We start from the raw sequence: 16,190 nt of genomic DNA, 5'->3' as shown, positions 1-16,190 counted from the left end.
TACATGCAGGAGTTGAGTACTAATGTATATATTATTCATTAGTCTAATTTCTGACCAATCATTTATTTCTGTAGCCTTATTATTATTATTATTATTATTTGACACCTCCAGGGAGTCCAAAGACTCATCAAGGAAGAGTGTGCCAACAGCATCGAACGATTGGTCCCCTTCCAACTACTAACCGCGCTGAAACTTACTTAACTGAGCCATTAGTAGCAGAGGCTCTACCAATCGACCAACCTTTGCAGGCTAAGCCTTGTGTAACATTGTTGTAATTTTGTTAATATGTAAATATCACACTGCTAAACTTAATTTTTATGCATACATATTATATAATAATTCCTCTTTAACTCTATACATTACTGTAGTAGCACTTGTTGTAATCTTATTGTAGCAATCTTATATGTAGAAACTGCATTCCTTGGCTTGGTGTTGTACATGCATTTTGTTTATTAATTTGTATTGTTGTCTAATTATGTACTGCCTTAAATGCTGCAGTAATTTTGTTTATGTGTAGATATTGCATTGGCCAGCTTAACTTTTGTGCATACATATTATTTACTAATTTTTTTGACTAATTATGTATTACTGTAGGACGCCTTGTATATTTGTGTAACCTTCTTGTAATTCTGTTTATATGTAGATACCATATTGCCAAATTTTATTTTTATGCATGCATGTTGTATAATAATTCCTTTTTGCCTATTTATGTATGGCTGTAAAAACATCTGTTATAATTTTAACTATATGTAGATACTGTATTCCTTGGCTTGGTGTCTTGTACCTGCATTTTGTTTATTTAACTTGTATTGTTGACAATTTTTGTAATACTGTAACCTTTAACCTTGTGTGTTGCTGTGCCCTCTGCAGCAATTCTGTTTCTATGTAGATGATGCTTCGTGAACCTAATTTTTCTACAGGCATATTGTTTTATTTTAATTACAATTTTCTTTAACTGCTTATGTATAGTTGTAATCTTAGTATGGCACAGTCCACACTAATATGACCTTTGTAGTTTTTGTGCCAAATAAACTATAAACCAAACCAATCTTCTTAAACCGTACTTTTATAAAGGAGACTCGTGCATTTTGAGCAATGCTGGCTAAATGAATAACTTTAATATTCATGAAATATGAATAATTATCTAAACCTAGATGACTTTATTATTTGATATCAGGAGCACAGAATAACCTTTTTCCATTTCAATGACATGCCTGACAAAAAAAACAACGAGGAGATAGTCCAATAATAATCCCCCACCACCGTTTCTCTACCAATCGGCTTTCCGGTGCTAATAGCCATAAAAATCGAATCTTAACACTATACTCTAAAATATTTCTACACATTACTAACTACATGTTAAGTCAATTTGAAAATAAATAATTTACATCATTAATAATAAATATATAAACCCACACATAATAAAAAACATACCTCCATAACTTATATATTGAAAAATGCGCCCTCTCTTGAATAAAAATATATGGAATACACACAAGTTACAGGAAAAAATTGTTGGTGGCAGAGATAGATGGAGTTCTGTGTTGATGGTAGTAGTGTCGTGTTCTAATTGGAGGATTAAGTAGGCGAAAGTAAGACTCTAATTATTCATTTTTCCACGAAAAATGAATGCTTATGAACGTTATACAGCTACTTCTTTTTACGGATAAATGATACGAGCTCTAACCGCCAAGATGGCGCATGTAAGCGTTCCTGCTATTTAGAGCTTTAGGCGAAAGACAATGTTGTGTTTAGTGAGGCAGCCTTCCACAAGGAATCCTTAGACGGTATGGAAGTACTACTATTCCACCAAGGCCTGCATGACCCTGGTAGAAATTGTTTTTCCTTCCTGTTGCTTGGCGATCAAACAGCTAGTTGCTGATGAAGGAACATTACACGCCTGACTTCAGCTGGGTTGGCCTATGCAGTTCAGTGAAAGTGGCGGTCCAATCCACACTAATAGGCCACCCGAAGAAAGACTTCAGTTTATTTCTAGTTTGCCAACTATAGGACCTTTTTCAAAGGCTTTCTTCTACCGGTTCCCCCAGTTCGTCGATCTATAGCACGACAAGCGGGTTTTTTTCTCTCGAAAGCTCGGGTCTTTCGTCCAGTAAACTCAAGAAAATCCACCATATAACCAACTCTATTTCAGACATTAAAAATATTTCAAATACTGTTAGGATTCGGGAACACGAGATGGCAGCATTTGTCAGCTGTCTCTTCACTGGATGCCATTTATAAACACCATTGACAAATCGCTAGAAATAGGGATGATGGGAAGTTGACAATAGAATTTCCGCACAGAGCAAAACATACCCAAACCGAACACAGACGGTAAATAAGCAGACATCAGGGTTTCCCAACAGTGGAAGCAATCGACAAACATGGATAAATATGGCGATCTTAGTGACTTTGATCGTGGACGTATTATTATTATTATTATTGTTCCAGGAAACTCCAAGGAGTCGACAGACTCATCGAGGGAGGCCCTAACATCATGTCAAGAACAACTATTCAACATTCACACAGTATCTATCATACCTTGCCTTGAACTCATTCACGGTCGTAGCACCCACAACAGACTCTGGAAGCTTATTCCACTCATTTACCACTCTCCAAGTAAAGAACCTAGCTCTAACAACCTTGTCAACCACGCTCTTGCCCAGCTTCCATGCATGGCCCCTAGTCCTCCCACCACCAGTCATATTTTCAAAAATATCTTCTGGATCAATCTTATAGAAACCCTTCAGTAATTTGAATGTCTCAATCATATCACCCCTCATTCGCCTACCGTCCAATTTCTGCAACCCACAAATCTTCAACCTATTCTCATAAGGTTCATTCCACAGACCTGCTATCATCTTGGGCACTCGTCTCTGGATCCTCTCCACTTCCTCCCCATCACGAAGAAACCCTGGTGCCCATAACTGGGCACAGAAGTCCAGATGGGGTCTTATCAAGGCTCGATACAGAGGAACAACAACTTGTTCGTCTCTGCATGTTAAAGTATTTTTCAGAAGCCAAGTGATTTGGTGAGCTGTTTTAGTTACTTTTGCAATGTGCCCCCTAAACTTCAACTCCCTATCCACCAACACTCCCAAATCCCTGGCCTCATCAATCTCCTGGAGTATGGTTCCACCAATGTGATATACTGCTGCTATTTTTTTCACCCCAAAGTGCATAACCTTACACTTTGCCACATTAAATTGACATCCATTTTTCCTAGCCCAGTCCTCCAAACTGTCCAAATCATCCTGTAAAATTCTGACATCCTGTGCACTCACAATTGCTCTACCCAACTTTGCATCATCAGCAAACAAGTGAACACTTCCTCTCAGATCCTTTCCAATATCACTGATGAACAAATTGAAAAGCAGTGGTCCAAGAACAGATCCCAGTGGCACTCCACTAGTCACAAGACGTCTTTTAGACTCTACTCCTGAATAAACCACTCTTTGATATCTCTCCTTCAACCACCCTCCTATCCATCTCACCAACCCTATATCTATCCCCATCTGCTCCAGTTTACTGATTAGGGTTCCATGTGGTATCCTATCAAAGGCCTTGGCAAGGTCCAGTAGTATCACTGTAAACCCATTACCCCTATCCAGTTCAGCCGTCACTGTGTTATAAAATGAGCAAGTTGCTGAGGCATGATCTACCCTTCACAAAACCATGTTGTCCCCCATACAATATCCCATTTTCATCTATCCAATCCTGTATTCTTTTCTTGACTAATTTCTCTAAGACCTTGACAATGATTCCTGATATGCTAATCGGTCGGTAATTTACAACAGCAGTCTTGGAACAACCTTTATGCAGTGGAACTATTTTCCCCCCTTTCCACCCGCTCGGGACTAACCCAGACCCGAGACTCAAATTAAACAAAATGGTCCAGGGTACTGACAATTCTTTAGCTGCTTCTCGTACAACACGAGCTGGTATACCATCCAATGCCACAGATGTATTGACATTGAAGTTATGCAATAGACTACTCACCTCCACTTCATTAACCACAATTCCCGTATAATCTACTGGTTTATTCGTTTCTGCAATGTCACCAACTGGATGATATATTCTTGCAAAGTGCTCACTCAGTAACTCAACTATCTTAACTAATTCAGTTACCTCCCTACCATAAAATCAATCTGCCATGTACATTTTTCCTTTTACTTGCTACATATCAAAAAAACTGTTTAGGATTCTCTTTAGCCTGCATGGCCAATGTTCTTTCGTAATCCTTTTTTGCTTTTCTTACCACACTCGTCACCCTTCTGGCCTGCGCTTTATACCGTTCATGTGCCTGCCGGTCACCCTTCTCCTTAAATTCCCTCCATAGTTGTTTCTTTTTTTGCAGCTCAAGCTTAATGGTGTTATTCATCCATTTAACCCCTACTTGATTTATTACTCGGACTCTAGGTATACAGTCAGCCATTGCTTCATGCAAGGCTGACTGTATACTAGTCATACAAGGTATGACTGTATACTTAAATACCTCCCATGCACTATCAACTTCTAGTCCTTGCAGTTGTACATGCCATGGCACTGAACCAATCAAACTCCTAAGCTTGTCATACTTTCCAGCCCGATAATTCCACATGTACCCTGTCTTAATTGAAAATTCTACACCTTTAGCCACCTCCCAAGTTAAGACCCTATGATCACTCTCAGAGCCTGTGTAGCTCAGTGGATGTGGCGTTTGCACACCATCGCGCTAGGCCGCACGAAGGAAGTCTTGGTTTCGAGTCTAGTCGGCGACTAGAGGAAATTTTTCTAAGCCTTTTTTCGACCGGTTCCCGAGTTAGTCGATCTCTGGCACGGGCAAGCAGGTTTTTCCTCCCGGAAACTCGGGTTTTTCGTCCTGTAAACTCAAGAAAATCGACCGTAGAACCCACATTATTTCAGACATTAAATATATTGTGTTAGGGTTAGAGACCACGAGATGGCGGCACATTTGAGCCGTCTCTCTTCACTGCGTACCGCTTAATTAGTGATAGCCTTGGGCCATCTGTCTCTGATTGGATACCAGTGGAGATTGAACTGCCCACTCAGTCTCCAAAAGTTAGATAGGGCTAAATGGCCTCGCCTACTCCCGTATATACGGGAATAAAAAGGCGTTAGCTGATTTTTTTTTTTTTTTGATCACTCTCACCGATTGGTGGCAATGTGGTCATATTTGTTACAGCCAAATCCTCAGATGTAATTACTAGGTCAAGCACTCTCTGACCCCTAGTATTTTCCATTACATGCTGTCGCAGATAGTTATCCCTTAATAACCGCATAAAATCCAGTTCCTTCCTTCCGTGTGTCCTCTCCTCACTCCAATCAATGCGACCATAGTTGAAATCTCCCATAATAATCACCCTCCTTCCATCCATTTCTTCTATTTGCTTGTGCATACTGTCACCACCATCTTTTCCATCACCTGGTCTATAGCAGCACCCAATTGTATATTTAGTTCTGCTAGCCACAATCTCACACCAAATGGCCTCAAATGTGGTCTTTTCTCTATCCTGCAATTCAACTTCTATTCTCCTTGGCTGGAGCTCATCAGCTATCATCAACAATACTCCTCCCCCCATTTTATTCTCTCTGTCATTCCTGAACACACTATACCCATCACATTCAATCCCACTAGTTATATCATCTACAGTCAGCCATGTTTCACTAATACCTATAACCTGTGGTTCTGGAAGTGCCAACCATGGCCAAAAACTCTTCCTTCTTGTTCCTAATACTCCTAGTATTAGTGTACATGAATTTAAGACCCCCATTACCCCCAACCCTACCTTGATGCCTTATATTAACTATCCCACTCAGATTTGTTGTCCTTATTTGCTCTGGCATATTATATTCATTCTTACATTCAACTGCCTCCATAAGGACTGTATATCTACTCCCCCCCCTTAACAAATCTAGTTTCCCTGAATTTGCACATCCACTACATTCAGCAACACTTTCTCAAGTCTTCTTACACCATAACCATTCAAATGCAAGCCATCCATCTTATATAGATCCTTTCGCCCATCAAACGCACTCCACACGTCCACAAATTCCACACCACTCGTCATACATAACCCACGCATAAAGTCATTCGCAATTATGGCCCTCCTTTTAAACATTTCACTGTCATACCGTGGCAAAAGAATAATCATTCTAACTCTCTCACTCTTTTCTTTTGCTACCTCAAACAATTCATTTAGGTCTTCTATCATTTCCATTTTATCTCCTTTCAAATCATTCGTACCTGCGACAACAATCATTTCTTTCACCCTTTCCTTTTGCTCTCTAATAGACTCAGTTACGTCCTTTATGGTCGCACCAGGTTGGTACGATTTTGTCAAATCCTCTATTAACACACCTCGTACTAATTAGTCTCCATACAGCACTCTATCCTTCATTTTGTTCATGTTCACATTCATACGTCTATTTTTCCTGTCATACCTTTTATTATTGGTTGGTTCATTCAGTCTACTTTTGTTCATGCACTCTAGCTGCTGTTTTGCTCTTTCTATCGCACTGTTCAACAACGCGATCTCACTCAATGCATCTATCTCATCTTTTTCATTCTCTGAGAAACCATTTATACTATCATTCACACTCTCACAATTTTCATGTACAACCTTGCCGTTTCTTGTCATATCCCTATTTCCTTCATTCTGAAGGTTGACAAAAATATCACACTCACGATCCGAAATACACTTCAATTCCTCATTCTCCCTACATTTTCTACATACATTCAATCCTTTATTATCATCTAACCACACTCCGACCGCACTCCTCAAAGCGTACATTTCACAGCTAGTACACTGACTCATTTCTTTTATGCTACCGTTCTTTGATAACGATGGCGAACCTTCAGTACTGGCCGCCATTTTCCTTCGCACAGGTGCCATTCTTATTTGCAACGTGTTTTGTCAAATTATACGTTATAACACACCAAAAATAGACGCACTAAAATAAGCAAGGCAAACAAAACAAAACTACACAATATTAAGTAATTTGTATCGATAACTGAAAATGATACTTATCTTATCTGGAGCTGCACGAACACTACACATTACGAATTCATCTAGCGGCGACTTCCCGACATAGATTATGTTATAAAACACGTTAGTACACTAACCACGCTAATAAAGCTCCAATAATATACCAAAATTACACACTTAAGTCCATTAAATTGAATCCAAAACATCAATAAATCAACAAAAATCACAAATCTCTCAGGAGCTCTCCGATAGCACGTCCGTTCACCAGCTAGCCTCGACGCCGACTATTATCGGCGTAAGAGAGAGAGATGTCTCATTCAATCGCCAAAGTGGTAGAACTCCTACGGTTCTCGAGGGCAACAGTATTAAGGGTCTACAGCGTATATACCAGCGTCGAGCGAGTAAGTGATGGAGACCACACGCCATTGTTGTCCAGGGTCTTGACAGACTGCCCAGACTCGTACACACCAACCACAGGGCAACGGCGATACAAATCTAATTCAGATTCCATGTGGGAGGTCCAAACAGCGTCATTGAGTGAACTTAACAAGGGCAACGGGAGCCGCCTTCCTTATCATGTACAACTGTTGTTATCGGACATTGTGCCTCACCTTGTGTCGGGACCATCAAAACTGGACCTCTGCAAAGTGGAACAGAAGCTGCGGGGATGTGGAGTCGACAGCATGAGGCCATGGCCCATCTTGCCAGTTCAGCGCCGTTCAAAGAGGTGGTAGCTTTGTGATGGTTTGGGAAGCTTTTCATGTGACACATTAGTCCCTTTGTGAGGAGAGGTCCTTAAGCGCTGCCATCTACGAGAATGTGCTGCCTAATCACACACACACACACACACACACACACACACACACACACACACACACACACACACACACACACACACACACACACACACACACACACACACACACACACACACACACACACACACACACACACACACACACTTTCAGGCCTTCTCGCATCCTACAGTCAATGATCTGTTACAACAGGCCAATGCGTCGCCCCACCGGGCCACAACCACCCTGACATGGCTCGAGGAACACTCATTTGAGTTTGTGGCCATTCAGTGGGCCCCAAGATCCCTAGATATTAATCCGAATGAATCTCTCTAGGATGTCGTAGAGCGAGATATCGAATCCATGTAATCGGGACCGATGTCTAAGGCACAGTCATGGACAATGCTGCAATAGGCATGCATGAAATTACCTCCGGCATCTGGAGGAGTCAATGACTCAGAGAGTACAGGCAATTAATTGCGTTAGAGGAGTAATGGCATGATATCAGGTCGACATCTATGATATTTTCTGCATTGAGTGTAACTAGTGAGAGTGTTGGGTCAGCTATTTTCTGAGTGGCTGTCGATGAAGACTGAACTACCTCTCAGAGTGTTCAAAAGTTAAGGGTAGAAGAACATCTCCTTCATCTTTACAGGAATTAAGCAGAAGGTAAGGCCGTTTTAGCCCTATCTATAAAAGGCGTTAGTGGATTATTTTACATGTTTCAGTCTAATTTGGCTAAATGTAAGAAATTACATCTATCACTGAAAAACTCCAATAAAGTTGGGTTTGAAAATGAATGTGTAAAAAGTGTGAGGATGTTTTAGAGAAACAGTAGGTTTTTTTCGCTTAGTAACAAAGTATATTATACTTTATAAGAAATTATGTTTGTGTTTAAATCATTTAATCAAGTATCTTTAGATTCAGTTGTTTATACAGCTTGTGACTTTTATCTCAATTGCCTCACGATGCCACACTTTCTTTCAGACATGTATACTCCTGTGCACAATGGGAAGTATAACTACTAGATTAGTTTTTGACATTTTTTTTTTGCAGTTTCATCAGCGGGAGCTAGGCCTTGGTAGACACTAATTTTAAATCAATGCAGAAGCCATATATGTTACATAAGCAAGCAAAGTAGTGTATCGCCATAATATTATAGTACTCTGAAAGAGAGACAGTTGGAAAAACACGTTTTCTCTTAATTAATGAGTATATTTTCGGGAAATGAGTTTATATTCCTGTTTTAATCATTTACTTAAGCATAAGTAGACAAAGTTTGCAGGTAAAGTATTTTTACTTTGCATTATGAGTACTTTATGTTAAGTCAAGAGCCTTATATAGAACCAGACATGAAGATATTTTATGCACAAATATTTTCATCTTCTTCTTCTTGTTCTTCTACTTATTATTATTATTATTATTATTATTATTATTATTATTATTACCGGCATCTCCAGGGAGTCCAAGACTCATCGAGGGAGGGAATCTACACTAGAAGTTTCCGTCTTCACCACTCAATCCACCAACTACAGCGAATCAGATCATCTGCACACCAACGCTATCTACTACTCATATTGTTTGCTTACGCTGGAGTAAAGTATTAAAAAGAGAATATAATTAGTTATCAAGATAGATAATTCTTAAAAGAAAATAAAAATAAAAATCTGCTAACGCATTTTCCTCTCCAGAAGAGTTGGCGAGGCTGTTTTAGCTTTATCTAACTTTTGCAGACTGAGTAATAGTCTATCTCAGTGGTCGCCAAAGGGGTCGATATGACATTGTTGGGGTTAGATTTGGGCTCAGGGGTCGACGAAAAAATATAAGACATCATTGTATGGGTAATATTTAATTCGGTTAACTTGGATTACCTCCATGATAAAAGACATGGAGGTAATGACAACGCAATTAAGAGTGAATCGTGAGATCAGTACCTCCATCTTACAGGTCCTATTCATGGACTTGTAAGATAGAGTAAAGTCATGAAAATAGTTATTGAGGCCAATCAAGTAGGCCAAAATGACGTATTTACCAATAAACGGATGTTGGTGGTTCCTGCCGGCCGGCGCAGTGGGAGCGAGATTGCAACACGTGTGTGGTTCTTATTTACTGATACTTACACGTATTCGATCCCAGTTTCATTTTTGCGCATCGACATACAAGCGAGCGTTAATGTTCTAAAATTCATCAACATACATATTATAATTCAATCGTTATTCATTCACGAACTAAACTTCTCTATGTTGAAGAGTTGAGCAGCGCTGGTAGTAATACCAGTGATATTAATATCACTAGTAATACCAGTGATATTACTAGTGATAGTTATAGTAGTAGTAATAGTAATATAATAATATATACTATATTATACATACAATAAACACTGTAACAATAAAATAACATTCTAAAAATTCACATAAGCGTCTATTTTTGCTTGTCATATTATAATTACGTAATAGTAAAATATAGGGATCGATAAAAAGTCAAGAAACTCTTGAAGGGATCGACGGGCAAATAATTTTGGCGACCCGTGGTCTATCTAAACCATAAGCCAATCAGATAGAGCTGTCTCAAATTAGAAATGATTTTGAAAGGCATCTGCAGAGAAAGGTAGGAGAAACAACTGCCGCCGTCTAGTGTCCCTAACTTGAAATGTTTTATTGTCGGAAATAGTGTGGTCTGTGAGCCAAATTTCTTTAATTACTGGATTAAAAACTGAGTTTCTGGGAGAATGAAACCTACTAACACTGCGACAGATCGACTAACTCGGACTCAGTCAAAGAAAGGCTTAGAAAATGTTCTTCTAGCCGGCGAGGAGAATCTTAGAACACCTTATCTTCTTACAGCCAAGCGCCATTGATAGAAAGGTCATTTACACAGGGACTCACAGGCAGTGCCGGATTTATATATAAGCTAAAAAGCTACAGCTTAGGGCCTCAAATAAAAAAAAAGGTCAGCTGATATAATTTAAAACAGTGGGAGCCTCTGGATTTTTTATAGGTTAGGGTCTCAGCAAGTCTAAATCCGGCCCTGCTCACAGGCCTTGAAACTTTGTTACAAAGCCAAAAATCTGTATAGAATCTCTATGATACAGTGTAATTTAATAAGATGGTGATGCAACATTTTACTACTTCTCAACTGAAAATGCATGACTTCTGCATTGATTTGAGTTAGTATCTTACTTTAGTGAAGTTAGTGAAGTAAAACATCTGGGTAGTTCCAAGTGCACTATGGATACTGAAGCATTATGGGATACTGAGGCAACTGTTGTGCAGTCAAGTACACTAGTTGTGAAAATACTTCACGTGCAAACTGTCTTTATTTATTCTTAAAAAAAAATCAGCTAACGCCTTTTTATTCCCGTATACGGGAGTAGGCGAGGCCATTTAGCCCTATCTAACTTTTGGAGACTGAGTGGGCAGTTCAATCTCCACTGGTACCAATCAGCGATAGATGGTCCAATGCTATCACTAATTAAGCGGTACGCAGTGAAGAGTGACGGCTCAAATGTGCCGCCATCTCGTGGTCCCTAACCCTAACACAATATATTTAATGTCTGAAATAATGTGGGTTCTACGGTCGATTTTCTTGAGTTTACAGGACGAAAAACCCGAGTTTCCGGGAGGAAAAACCTGCTTGCCCGTGCCAGAGATCGACTAACTCGGGAACCGGTCGAAAAAAGGCTTAGAAAAATTTCCTCTAGTCGCCGACTAGACTCGAAACCAAGTCTTCCTTCGTGCGGCCAAGCGCTGTGGTGTGCAATTATTTATTTATTTATTCTTGAATAAAGAATTAAAGCAAAGTATAATTTCTTGTCAAGCATAAAATTTTTAGAGGATTTTAGAGAGGAATGAATGACCAGCATTATATAGCGAATCTGAAGTATAATAATACGAAATACTCGTAGAGCAACAGTTTAAATTTAGATTTTGCCATACTAGAATGAAGCACAAAAATACTCGAAAAAAGGCTTGGAAAAAAATGAAGCATAAAATAATACGAAAGAGTTTAAAACAAATGAAATGTTTTAAATTCCTCTCGCTGCTGAGACCAGCGAAAGGAATTTAAAACAGTTAAAAATGAAAAGTACATATGCATTCCCAATAGTAACAGCCAGTATATTCGACCAGGATCGATGATGATGTGATCAAAGTAGCTGACTACAGAAACTCGTTCTTGTTCTTTTTACCATCTAATGGAAGAACAGTAGGAGATGTTTGATAAGGACTAGTTAGAAGTATGCTTTTGATTAAAACAATCTGAGAAGATATTTATTCGTGAGAGAGAGAAAGTTCGTGGGAAAATTCTGTCATTAGAGATGTTTTTATCGAAGAGTCCTAAAATCGTGTTTTTCAGGTTCAATGGATGGCAATATAAATGAACCTGCAAGAAATCAACAGGATAGATTAAAAAGAATATTTTATTAGTGGACTGAATTGAGCTTAGAGAAGATAAATTGCGAATTCCAAAATGTGTGGAAGTGAAAAAAAGCATGCGCAGCCTGGTGGAAATGACTGTTGCATCCAGCCAACTGAATTCAATTCAATTAGCATCGGTAGAAAAACCGATGCTAATTGACCTCTGGGGAACACAAATAGGATTTTTTCCCCAAAAAAATGTTAGGTTTGTTATCTCGAAAACTCGAGAAAATTGGCCGTTGATTTCGGATGTAAAAATAAAAAATAAATAAACCAACAAACGGCCTTTAATCACTTTCAGGAAGTAAAACGAGGTCTTTTCAACCTTAGGTAGCTTTCGGAAACTAAGTGGATTTTACTTGTTTTCGGACTATAATATGTAGCTTTAGGAATAATAGAGACAGTGAGGTGGCAGGAGTGGCCTCCTGTACGTACTATAATTCTATAATACTAATTAAAATGACTGATAGGCTTGGATCAGCTATTATGTGTTAAAGGATTTATTAACGGCATCAGTGGATTATTCATTATTATTACACACTACTTCAAAGGAGTTTGCTTTAGTAGTAGAATTTTTACTAATATTTGCATAGCTCTGTGGAAGGTTGTTTAAACTCAAAGTACTAGGGAACCTGAATAAAGTAGTGCTCAGTTAGAGTAGAATAGCTAGAGGAGCGTTTTTGCCATTTCTTCGTTCCGATCCAGAGTTAGTCGACCACGGACAACACGGTGTTCTACCTAAACTTGTATTTTTATTATGTAACTCAAGAAAAATCAATCTTAGAGCCTGCACTATATGCGACTGATATACTCTGTTGGGTTAGGGATGTCAATACTCGATTTCCTCTCTAGACCAGATGCCATTTATAATTAGTAATTAGAGTCTAGGGCCAGCTATCCGTAATTGGCTTCCAATGGAGATTACCTTCCCCTACTGTCTCCAAAATTTAAACAAGTCTAAAATGGCATTTCTTGCTCCCTATATAGATAAAAATTTGTTAGAAGAGTTTAGCCACTGATTGAATAATCTATTGTTTAAGACACACAACACTTAAGTGCTTTCCATAGATTCATGGGACCTTACTAAAACTAGAAGTGGTAAAAACCTTTTTTCAGCTTATATTTAGCAAGTCGCAACTCCGCCTAGAGGAACTTTTTCTAAGCATGTTTTTCGACCTAATCCCGAATTAATTGATCTCTGGCACAGGTGAGTTGGTTTTTCTCGTGGAAACTGGGGTTTTTCATCCCATAAATTCATGAAAATCGACCGTAAGAACCCACTCTATTTTCAGACTCTGAAAATAGTGTGAGTTTTACGGTCAGACATTAAAAATATTGTGTTGTTAGCTGTCTCTTTACTGCATGCCACTTAATAGCCTTGTGCCAGCTGTCTCTGATTGGCTACCAGAGAATGAACTGCCCAGTCAGTCCCCAAAAGATAGGGCTAAAACTGCCTCATTTCTTCCCTATATGGGAATGCGGGAAAAAGGATTAGCTGCTTTTTTTTAATTAATTTATATATTTTTTTTTAATTAGCAAGTTCCGCACAAGTTGATTTCTTCAGAAGTAAGAAGCCTTTTTCTCAACAAGAATACTTGTGTATCAAGCCTGCAAATCAGAAAAATCATTCATGAATGCCTCATATTATTGACACTTTCTTTGTAATTAGAATTAAGAGTACAAGACAGTATGAAGCGTACTAATTATGTTTTCTCTTGTATGTTAAATTCTTTAAATAACTCAATATTAATGGTAGTATTTCACGAGCACACTACTACCATTATATCAATATATAATGGTAGTAGTGTGCTCGTGAAATGATGGAGTTAGCCACGATGGCATTGAGGCCAATGTTTTATGTATGTGAATTACGTGAATTCTGATAGTGTGAGATAGAAAGCACTATTGTCTTCGTATAAGCAATAGGTTGAATCGGTTAAATTGTTTTCAAAACTGAGTTGTGAGTTCTTTTTGTACCACTCTTTGGGGAACAAAAGCCATTTAGAAGATTTATTTTATTTAATCTATTCGTTTTATATCTGTTGGTGTTATTCTAACGTCATTTATACCAGAATTCTGAAACGAAATGAAAATCAAACGAGACATGATTCTTTTTATCTTAAAAGGCATTCCAGAAACTCTGAGCTAGAAATCATCATTATCATCATCATCATCATCATACCTATCAAGGATTTAGGCCTAGAGTGGCCTATTCCGGCCTTAGAAGTTATCGTCGAATCTCTTAAGAGGACGTCCTGGTTTTCTTTTTCTGTACTTTAAGGCTTGTTTCGGTAATCTTTCTGTTTTCATTCTTTGAACGTATTCCATCCATTTATGTTTATATATTTTAATTTTTTCTATTACTGATTCCTGGTTTAATTCTTTCATAATTTCTTCATATGTTTTGGGATCAAATAGAGAATACTTTGCAGTTTTTCTCATAAACTTCATTTCAGCTGTTATTAATCTTTGTATGTCTTTTTGTTTTATTCTCCAGATTTCATACACTTCCATACAATAGGACTGGTAAGCAAAATTATTGTACAGGGTGGCCATAAAATAACTTCCCCTCTTTGGAGGCATCTATATTATTATTATTATTATTATTATTATTATTCCTGATACCTCCAAGGAGTCCGAAGACTCATCGCGGGAGGACATCTTCAACTATCTCTACACCTTACCTCTACTACGAATCAACGCCATCTACCACCGACCTCCAACACCACCACAACTAGTAATTTTTGTCTGTAAATTGCGTGTGTTCTGAAGGGCCGATTTGTATGTATGCGGGATGAAAAACCCGAGTTTCCGGGAGAAAAAACCCTGCTACCTCCGTATGAGATCGGCTAACTCACCATCGACTGAAATCGACCAGATAAAGATTCCTCCCTATAGCTAAAACTAATAAGCGAACGAGACCAAATTTTATATGGAGACTTTTGAAGTCATGGGGAGATCATTTCTGCGAAAAAAAGATTTAGTACAAAAAGTTGCCAATAGGGGAGATTTTGCGCTGACTAGCTGAAATCAAGCGGATAATTACATTAAAGCAGATAAAACGGAATAATAACATTTCGATGTAAGCACAGTGCCGGATTTACGTATAAGCTAAAAAACTACAGCTTAGGGTCTAGCAATCTGCCGGGGCCTCAAATAAAAAAACAAAAAGAGAACCAGCTGATGTAATTTAAAACAGTAGGGGGCCTATGGGTTTTGTATAGCTTAGGGTCTCAGCCAGTCTAAATCCGGCCCTGTGTAAGCGACAGCCGCGTCACTCATTCCAGCTGGATATGTGGCGCGTTACAATATTAATAAGAATAATAATAATTATACTAAAATAACAACTTGCGAGGGACACAGATATTAATGTAGTGGTTGAACTTACAGGAAATAATGTTTTATTCATCAGAATCAGGGTCCCCTGGACCGTGGACCACATACACGGTCCACGTATATGGATGTGCGTGCTGAACTTTCTTGCGTACAACAAATTGCATCAGGGTGCAAGACATGCTCTGCAGTTGAGAGTAAGTAGTCGGATTAATGTTCATAACAGCCCGTTTTATGTTCTCTTTTAAAATATGCAAGTTGGGAACGCCACCAACATACATAGCGGATTTCAAATACCCCACAGCCAAAAGTCACATAGAGTGATGTCCGGGGATCGAGGCAGCAATGATGTTGGAAAGAACTGACTGATTACCCTTTCATTGCTGAAATGCTGGCGTAAAAGGCGCTGTACTGAACGTTCGATGTGTGGCCGTGCTCCATCCTGCATAAAAATTATGGATTCCAAACATTGTCTTTGCTGCAATGCAGGAATGACAAAATTTTCCAACATTCTCCGATAAATCTCACCAGTAATGAAGCAGGTTATAGGACCTGTAGGGGTAATACGCTCAAAAAAGTATGGTCCTATTATGAAATCGGCTGTGAAGCCACACCACAAGGTTACTTCTGGAGAATGCAGTGGTACTTGCTGGATCCCT

General features: G+C 38.8%; 1 protein-coding gene across 2 annotated transcripts in view; it reads right to left on the bottom strand.

The window, feature by feature from the left end:
• The window catches only part of LOC150110201 (neuroguidin), a 176,128-nt gene extending 174,591 nt beyond the window's left edge, over positions 1–1,537 (bottom strand). For both annotated transcript variants that reach the window (XM_090392175.1, XM_090392167.1), the window contains exon 1: positions 1,435–1,537. In XM_090392175.1, the coding sequence (XP_090248301.1) occupies positions 1,435–1,440 (6 nt within the window). In that variant the 5' untranslated portion in view covers positions 1,441–1,537. The remainder of the gene's footprint in view (positions 1–1,434) is intronic.
• Positions 1,538–16,190: the final 14,653 nt, after the last annotated feature.

The sequence above is a fragment of the Typopeltis vanoorti genome, chromosome 1 (genome assembly GCF_054136105.1).
Source record: "Typopeltis vanoorti isolate ZY-2024b chromosome 1, IOZ_Tvanoo_1.0, whole genome shotgun sequence".
Taxonomy (NCBI): domain Eukaryota; kingdom Metazoa; phylum Arthropoda; class Arachnida; order Uropygi; family Thelyphonidae; genus Typopeltis; species Typopeltis vanoorti.
This window is presented reverse-complemented; position numbering and strand designations above follow the sequence as displayed.